The sequence below is a fragment of the Neurospora tetrasperma genome, assembly GCF_000213175.1.
Source record: "Neurospora tetrasperma FGSC 2508 unplaced genomic scaffold NEUTE1scaffold_3, whole genome shotgun sequence".
NCBI classification, from domain to species: Eukaryota; Fungi; Ascomycota; class Sordariomycetes; order Sordariales; family Sordariaceae; genus Neurospora; species Neurospora tetrasperma.
The window spans coordinates 3000930-3009752 of NW_009799101.1; the positions used below are offsets into that span (position 1 = coordinate 3000930).

The 8823-nt window shown below is 49.0% G+C and overlaps 3 protein-coding genes across 3 annotated transcripts; 1 reads left to right on the forward strand and 2 right to left on the reverse strand.

The window, feature by feature from the left end:
* Positions 1–1885: 1885 nt before the first annotated feature.
* On the forward strand, positions 1886–2787 carry NEUTE1DRAFT_117009 (uncharacterized protein; the record flags this gene model as incomplete). Its single annotated transcript, XM_009852742.1, has 2 exons — positions 1886–2125; positions 2189–2787. The coding sequence occupies one exon, from the start codon at positions 2242–2244 to the stop codon at positions 2704–2706; it is 465 nt and encodes a 154-aa protein (XP_009851044.1).
* A 2003-nt stretch (positions 2788–4790) lies between these two features.
* Positions 4791–5581, reverse strand: NEUTE1DRAFT_63375 (uncharacterized protein; the record flags this gene model as incomplete). Its single annotated transcript, XM_009852743.1, has 2 exons — positions 4791–4950; positions 5034–5581. The coding sequence occupies 2 exons, from the start codon at positions 5579–5581 to the stop codon at positions 4902–4904; spliced, it is 597 nt and encodes a 198-aa protein (XP_009851045.1).
* Positions 5582–6876: 1295 nt separating this feature from the next.
* Positions 6877–8168, reverse strand: NEUTE1DRAFT_129780 (uncharacterized protein; the record flags this gene model as incomplete). Its single annotated transcript, XM_009852744.1, has 3 exons — positions 6877–7881; positions 7945–8059; positions 8139–8168. The coding sequence occupies 3 exons, from the start codon at positions 8166–8168 to the stop codon at positions 6983–6985; spliced, it is 1044 nt and encodes a 347-aa protein (XP_009851046.1).
* Between the last annotated feature and the right edge of the window lie 655 nt (positions 8169–8823).

The window sequence follows — 8823 nt, forward strand, 5'->3', positions numbered from 1 at the left end:
ATCTTTTTCTCTATTTTTGGTTTTTTTTTTTGACATTGTGACAGTGAGATAAAATAAAAGGTTGTTAACATTCCAGCATAGCATTTTTGTTTGGACAATCAGTTCAATGTTTTGTATTGTTCTTCCCATGCCCGTCGTAGAGATAGAACTTGGAAAATATTCGCATTGTTTGGTTTTCGTTTCTTTCGTTGAACATTAAGTTGATGCATGGAAACACAGTTTTCAAATCTTGAGCAAGTTAGCATGTCAATGTCTACATCACTTTCAGTGTTCCTGTGGTTCATTTCCCCCCGTGTCCGTGATAGCCTGGATCAACGAGTTGAACTGATCTTGATGGCTTCAGTTATTGTTCTCGCCATATTGTCAACATCACTGAAGTCTTCCGAAAAGTGGCTGTCTATCTTATCGTCATCGCGTTCCTTTGCCTTTCATTCAAGCACCTGATTGTTGCCTTCTTCCAAACACATAAGTCTATCTATCATATTGTCTTTTTGATTGTGCCATTGAAAGTTATGTCATGAGCTTCCCCGTTGCGAAGACCAATGCAGTTTCGCCCATGAGCAATATCGCATAGATACCTGGAAGCTCACATCTCACTAACAGATAAGATCCTGTTTCGGCTTTATCATGGATTGTGCTGATAGCGACAAGTTAGCGAAAAGTAGCCCCGAGGTCAACGAGGACATTCATTGGCCAATGCCCACCTATGTGTCGATGAATACATTATGTACAGTACAGGCATGCTTGAGTTGAAATTAGCTCGGCACTACTTTGACGTCAGGGCAAAACAAGATTTGTATATCAGCCCTGTGTAGATTACACTGATAGTATGATGGATGATTGATCGCAACTCTTATCCATCTCGCGACTCGGTTTGTCTGAGAAGCCATCCCCAAGTCTTGGCGCTTCTTGGCAACCCTATCTGAAAACAAAATGAGTGGAGATGACGATCTGCACCTGTCGCCTTATCGATAAACATCATGATACGCACTGACCTCCCACTTGCGCACGGACTCTCCTTCTCACCGTGGTTCATCTCATCAACGGTTGCCTCCTCTTTGCTTCTTTCCCTTTTCCCAGAGACTGAGGAGGAAGTCGACGTTAAAAATAACAACAACTATCACTTAGGTTCCCCTTGTGTAATCTCGACTTACCATGGTGACCTTTCCCGTCATAGACATACTTGCGACTACCCTCTTCGAGTCGGGAGTCCGGCATCGCAATGGTCATGTTTCCCGACGCTCCGTGAGAAACAAGTTCATCTCCGCGACCGCCGTCAAAACGCTTCTGTGAAGCATTCATTGCTGTCTGACCGCAGTCTCAATTCATTTTGGATCTCGATTCCAATTCCAACCCGCCTAGAAGAAAGGGCCGGAAGCGCGGATGACCGACACACGGACAGTGGTGGTGTGCCGGCAGTCGCCAGTCGGTGGTGTGTTTTCCTTGCCCAGCAGTGCCCGGGTCGTGCCATAGGGGGACCATATGATAGTGTGATTGCTACCTCTTGGCGAACCTACTCATGGTCCATCGACCATCGGGCTCAGTCGGAAACTTGAGGGTCCAGCCAACCGTTATTGCCCGTCATATGGGGGCAAAAGAATGCTCATCCAACAAATGGACCAAAAACTGCTGATGTCGTCTGAAAGAACCGTTTGAAGCATTCGGATCTTGTGTTTCTGACGATCTGACTGCTACGCTTTCTTCGGATGATTTGCTTCCTCCCTGTAACGACCCTGTGAGTGTGGCCTAAACCGAACGATGGCCGTAGCCGCCCGTCGGCGGTGGCCATGACTTGAATTGACAATGTTTACACACGAGAGCGCAGATGTATTTGAGAAGATAACTCCCCTTCGTTTGCAATGGAAAAACTACCTCTTCTGTCCATCATCCATACAGTGACATAACTACACCGGCCATTTGTGCAAATGGACACCATCACAATTGACACAAACACAAAAATAGACGCTACAATCAACACTACGTCAGGTACCTACCAGAGCTTCCACTCGGTTGCCAAGACAAACGATATCTACCTCTATTTGCATCAACCTCACGCATCAATCATCAAGGCCGTTGAAAGAACAAACGGGTATCAAAATCAATCCTGAGCAAAAGACAATTCAAGGTATGTGTAAAACCCAAACCTCCCGTCAAACCCATCATGATCAACCACTAACACCCATCTCAGCTTGCCAAGTTCTTAATCCACTACAACACCAAAACACTAAACAACACCTTCCAATGGAAGACCAAGTCTACTACCACATGATGATGTCCGACCTCGAGCGTCGCAAGCGGCTTCACCAACACCACACACCCGACATTTGCCCCCCTACCCATCCTCCCCGACAACAACAACAGCAGCAACGACAACAACGACAACAACAACCGCACCACTGGCATCATCCTTCTTACTTTGATTTGCACCACCACCAACACCACGAGGACGACCACCACACTCTTCTTCTTCAGAAAACCGGAACAACAACACAAAGATTGGGGACGACAACAGCTATTTCTTCGGCTGCTTCGTCGCCTACTTCAGAGACTAGGCCATCGAGTCCATTGCTGTCGGGGTTGAGGAGTGCGGTTCTGGCGGGATTGGATGTTTTACATTTAAATCATCCTTATCCTCACGGAAGTGATGGGAATGGGAGTGGTATTGAGAGCAGGAGGAATTCGTCGGGGAGTCAAAGCGGGCACTGATTGATTGATGATCGGCAAGAGAGAAAGAGGAGGACGATTCCACGATTTGACTTTTTTTTTTTTTTTTTTTTTTACTTCGTTTCAATCAACAGGAGTTCATGGGAGGGAGTTTTGGGAGTCTGGTCTTGATGGGGAAGGAAGGTAAACTGTTTTCGTTTACTGGATAGAAGAAGAAGAGTATAATACCCGACCAGTAGGTCAAAATTTCGAAAGCCTCAATCTCACACATACACACACACACTTACATACATGAAGGGGGAATATGAGAGGAATCGGTACGTTAGGGATCGGTATATGTGAAAGCTGGGAGTCATCTCGAGCGTGTATGAGGAGATCTCGTTCATAAGTGACGGCTACTGTGTGATCCAGACTGATAGTAACTTTGTCATTTGCTGTGACCTTCGGTAGTTGTAGCATAGCAAAGAAGGGTGCTGAATAAAGTGAGCTTACAGCATAAGGAACGGCAAGAGATATTGGGTCACACAAGCCTGGTCGGCTGTCTGCTGGCTGAATGAGATGCTTGAGCTCTCTCAAGTGCGCTTCGTCGAAGAATCGCCTGCTGGGCTGTCCCCGTGGGTTTCATCATGACGTTGCTTCTCGGCTTTGTAGTTCCCTCGAGAACCAGGAAACAATATAGACATCCCACTGGCTAGGATGATGAAGCTTTTCGGTTTGCCGCTTCACTCGCATCACCAATCCATAAGCGGTCGTGACTTTTTATGCCACCCGGTCCAAGAGCAGCCAAACTGACACATGTGCTCAGTTCCCGGAGCAATATACACGCGGCTCTTGGCCCTCGTCTCGCGCAGTCAGAACACGGCTGGCTTGGTAATGTTAGTGGCTGACAATGTTGTCTCTCAGGTTATCGTAGAGCTCGCCTTTTATTTCCCCCTGTGGCATTCAGTACACGACTCCCTGATACCTTTTCGTCGGGTAACATTGCCATTGATGGGCCGGAAGATTATCTTGGCTCATAAATTCAATATATTGAAATGCGGAGATTCAGATGATAACACTGAGCGCATCACTAGATCATAATGTTTAACGACGGAACTCAAGCCAATGACTGGTCTTTGTCGGGACAGCCAAATATACGTATCTTTGTAATGAAGGGCCCCGTTCTTCTCACGAACGAAATGTCCTGGTGTGGTATGAGCTGATTGATTTTCGTTCAGCTGTAGGGCAGCAGAAACGTGACGAAGTGGAGAGACCTACATATCGAATCTCAGTCCTGGAGTATGCGTGCACTGATTAGGCTTTCTTTTCCTTCCCGATTGGACAATAAAGCACGGAATAAACCGAAAAGATATCGGAATCAGCGAAGATCCATCCTTGAGAAACGAGGCTTGGATGGTCTGGACACCAAGAAGGTGATTGCGAAACTGTACTATTGAGGTGTTGATTAGAACTCGTAGCTTTGTTCTGCATTACGCAGTTCATTGTCGAACAAGTCATGGTTAAATGTCCAGGACGGGGAAATCATGGGTGCGGCCCGGACCGAACTCGAGAGCATCGACCAACGACCATGGGGATTTCGTTCGGTTGTGACAAAGCTTGTTGGAGGTGGAGGCTTTGACCTCGACCGCATTGCCGGAAGTGAAAAAGTCCACACGAGTCCATGAGACTCCTACTATCCATGGCTGTTGCGAGTGAAGTGGCCATGTGGTTGGGCAACTGGCTCGATACTGAGTACCTGAGAAAGCATTGATCGGGCATCTTATCTTTTAAACAAAAAACCAAAAAAATAAACAAAGGTTGAAGAGAAATAACTTACCGTAGATATGGCTTGGGATTGATCCTATCATCATGTGAGAGATTTCCAAGTGCCCGGACGCCTTGTAGGTCCAGAGATACTGTCAGCGGTAGATCAACCTGATATGCGTTATTCCCATCCTTTCGTGACTGTGTGAGACACTGCAAATTGAATAGGATTGGAAGTAATGTATTGGTGACATAACAGATATGGGCCCTATGAAGATTTTCTCGACTCTTCGTGCAGATGGTGCTGCTAATCTACCGAATATTCGAAAACCAGATCCTTGAATGGATCATGAGTCATCAACTTAAACATTACTTGTCGCGTACGAGCTCCTCCACAGTCTTTTTCCTCATGTGTCATGAGGATGCTCTTGCTGTCCGGAAAGCAGGGGAAGCAGGGTTTGTTCTCCTGTATCCGTAGTTGCTTTAGAATGGGATTAAAGGGCCAAAGCAACGAGGAAAGCAACAACAATGCCTCTGACAACCCTGTCGACAGTTGTTAGCCACGTAATGGAACGAAAGTAGCTTAAAGAAGAAAGAGTGCAGTGGAGACCTGGCTAAGCACATACCCACCAACAAGACCATGAGTCTCGGAGACTGCAGCGCTTTTGGCATTTCCAGCAGTGTCCACAGGCTTGCCGTCATGAGCAGTGTTGCTTTCCTGGGCACCCACATCTGTGCCGGTAGGGTCGATCAAGGTGACAGAGGTGGAATTGTCTAGCGGCCATGTGGTGTTGGTGAAGTTTCCGAAGGAGGTTCCGTTCGCGGTAAGAGAGGGAAATGCAGAAGGAGCCGAAGTAGTGAGGCCACTGCTGGCAGCCGCTCCGTTGATAGATTCGCTGCTGGAGATTGCTGCAGTGCTGCTTTGCTCAGCGTCGGGTGAGATCACGATCGTTGCAAGCGCAGAGTTGGGCTCGCTGCCGAAGACAGTGACAGTTGAAAGGGCGACGGTGGTCACGGCAACCTGGGCATTGGGAGAATTGGCCAAGTCGACCGGAACGGTGACAGTCTTGTACACGGTCGGCTGCTGGGCGATGTTTTGAGCTTGGGCGACAGCGCCTGGAGCATCAGCAAGCAGCACGAGCATGCCGGGAACCAGTGGCACGATGGCGAGCATCTTGAGGCGTCTTGATAGCGTGTTTGCTGAATCAACCGATGTTGTGGTGGGAAATGTAGATGATGCAAGCTGCAAGGAGCAAGAAACCAAGGAGACCAAGGATCTGGGAGAACAAGAAGGTCAATGATCTGAGTACGTCAGGATGTGTGGAATGGCGGGAGGAGAGACGACGGAATGACTCTGAACTTGAAGTTGACGGGGAAATCTCCGGCACTGGTTGTGGAGTAATGGACAATGGAGGACTTGAAGGCAACGACACAAGATGCAATTGGTTCCTTCATTCGACTTTCTGGTGCTTCCTCTTACGTGGGAAGGTCATCCTGAGGAAAGCGCTGCTCCTTCGCGAAGCGGATATCAGTCCTCGTTCATTTGTCAAGATTGTGAGCGCCTTTCCTTCCCCAGGTGATGAAAATGTAGCAGACACCAGTGTCGAAAGGAAGGTGCGTTCCCTCTTTGCTCGCAAAAATAAGCAAGACCTGTACTGATCAGCTCAGACAAGGGATGCAACTGCCGCCCGTGATAGAAGCCCTTATGGTTTTTGCTTCATCTTTGGGGTGCTGCAATTGTTGAGATGATGGTTGCGATGGGCCTTCGATTATAACCCACCGCCCCTGTGATTTTGATCACCGGATTCTTCCGTATAAGAAGGTACTGTATGCAAGGTGGGAAGTTTGATTGCCGGCGTGGAAGGTGCGATGGTCAGTCATGCAAACACCTTCCACGTCCGGGTTGCATGCAGTGGGCTGATGAACTGCCCCAAGTGGGGGAAAAAAAAAAAAAAAAAGTCACCAAGCCAAAAGCATATCATAGAGTCCAACAAAGCCTTCAGACCGAATAAATTACATTGCGCTGCGGATCGCCGTATGTTCCGTTGTTCGCTCAACCATCTTTGAGGCGCTCCATTATGCTTCATCGACTCGACGAGCTGTACAACCTCCCCTCTTCTCAAGAACATGACCATAGCCTGTATGTGTGCGTGGGTATCATGATGAAGTCGCAGAAGCATAAAGACATTTGCCAAAAAACATGCATGCATATTAAATTCCCATTCCATGCCCAGAACGCCGAACAGAGTGATAGAAACCAAGGTTAGGGACAAGGAAAGGGCAAAAGCAAATCCAAAGAAGAATAGCCTGCAAAAACATTGATGCGATGATGGCGATGAAAGAACCCGCGAGCAGATGCTGAAAGTGGAGATGGCCGCGCACCCAACTAACAAAACTCCAAGTACTAGATGACGCACTCCTTCTTTCCATTCTGAGAAGATGGGCTGCCTTGTCCAACCCGTTCTTTAGTTCCATGGGATTAAAATAAAAAAAGTCCATAGAATCCTGTAGAGACGGAAAACAAAAAGAGGAATGAATGGAAAAGGAGAAACCGTACTGAAATCACAAATAGGTATCAGACCGATGTCGATTGAACAGACGATCTTCCCTGCTCGGACGCCGTGAGTGCCGTGTCTCTAGAGGTAATTTGACCTTGTTGTGATGCGCCCCCTCCCCCGAATCCCGATGACAATAAACGAGGGCTTCGATTAGTAGGGTACGTAGAGTGATGCGATGATACCGGAGGCTCCATTGGCGTGGGAAGAGACGTGGGAGTTTGCGGTTGCTGCTGCTGTTGTTGATGCTGCTGCTGTTGGTGCTCCCTGCCTGGTACAGTACCCGGCCAACTCGAACTGTGATCACCTACCAACCGGTGACCCATCTCCGATGAGGAGGACGTCATATGGAGAGTTCGGGGTACACTCTCGGGATGGAGCAACGAATGCTGCCCACTCTTGCTTGCCGCCACCGGATCGTAGGGACTCGCGACCGGTGAGTACCGGTACGATGAGTTGTAACCATGATAACCAGCGCTGAGGGGACTGAGTGGCTGAGACGTAGCAACAACAGTCCTCGGCGACGGAGCAATAGGTGCCGGCGCAATCGGCTGGTTGGGTTGTGGCATGTTTTGACGGGCTCGACTTTCATCTTTCTTGGGACGACCCCGTTTGCGACCGGTGGGTGCCGCGCTCAACGTTGAGGTCGAGGCAGGGACCCCTGGCGAGGGGAGACCGTTGGGCCGTGGCTGGATGTTCACAGGCTGGACTATTGGGGTGGGAAATGGTTGATGGCCATATGGTCGCATGGGCGAAAAGAGCGGTCTTTCCTCGGCAGGGCCAACTGCCCGCCTCTTTGCATAATGATCCTCCGAGTCATCGACCGAGTTCCGTTTCTGCGGTGACAAGATCGGTTTTTGAAAGGACGGCCTGCTCACCATGGAGTTATAAGCCTGAATGCATTGATTCACGGTCCTCCCTGCATATTCCAAGTTAGAGGCTGCAGTGCATATTTTGGGCCATAAAAGAATCCTTAACTCACCTCGAGGAATCTGAATCGAGTGCCAGTCTGGTTGATGGATGTTATGCTGCTTGATAAACTCTATCATGTCGTCCACATTGACGCTAACTTTGATGATTTCCCCTAAGAGGAAGCGCTGCGCGAGAAGAGACATGGGTAAGCGAGAGGCGGGGGCGGGGGAATAGGAGCCAACTTGAAAATGGAAGTGTTCATACCTTTTCTTCCTCATCAAACGACGACTCCATCTTGGAGGTTTGGTCCCTGGAGTCTGCCGTCGACGGGAGGGAGGAAAAAACGAAGGTCAAAAAGAGAAATGGCCGAATGATGTCTAGTCATTTGTCAAGGGCCAAGTATGACTTGCTATTCGTCGGGCAGGCAATAGGCCGGGGGTGACGCTCGTGACCGCAGAAGACGGGGCAGAGTCGCAGTGGCGAAGCGGCCTCATTCATATACGAATGGGGAGAATTGGTGCTTGCGGCAGTCAAGCTGAGAAGTTGCTTGGAGCTGGTGGTGCTTGATGTTATACTGCTGCTTCCTGCTTGATAGTGGAGGCAGGCTTGTGGGTATGTAGGTAGGTAGTGGTGCTTGCCCTGTTGCAACAACAACCTGCTTGCTCCCACTCAACTGCGCGCGCGCCGCCTGCAGGGAATCCAGGATAAGGACGGACGGGAATGGGGACGGCAGGGGTCAATGTACTAGGCAAGATATGAAACGAAGGTCGACGATAGTCAGAGTCGAAATATGTATGAGGTGCGGATTGCAGTTAGTAGTGCCAGAAGGCGTTAATCCATCATGTTCATGACCGTGGGGTCACGAAAACCAGGGGGTGGGTGAAGCGAGCGAACGGATCCCCAAGTCCAAGACACTCTCGCCAGACCGGGAGATGAGTGGAGGACGGTA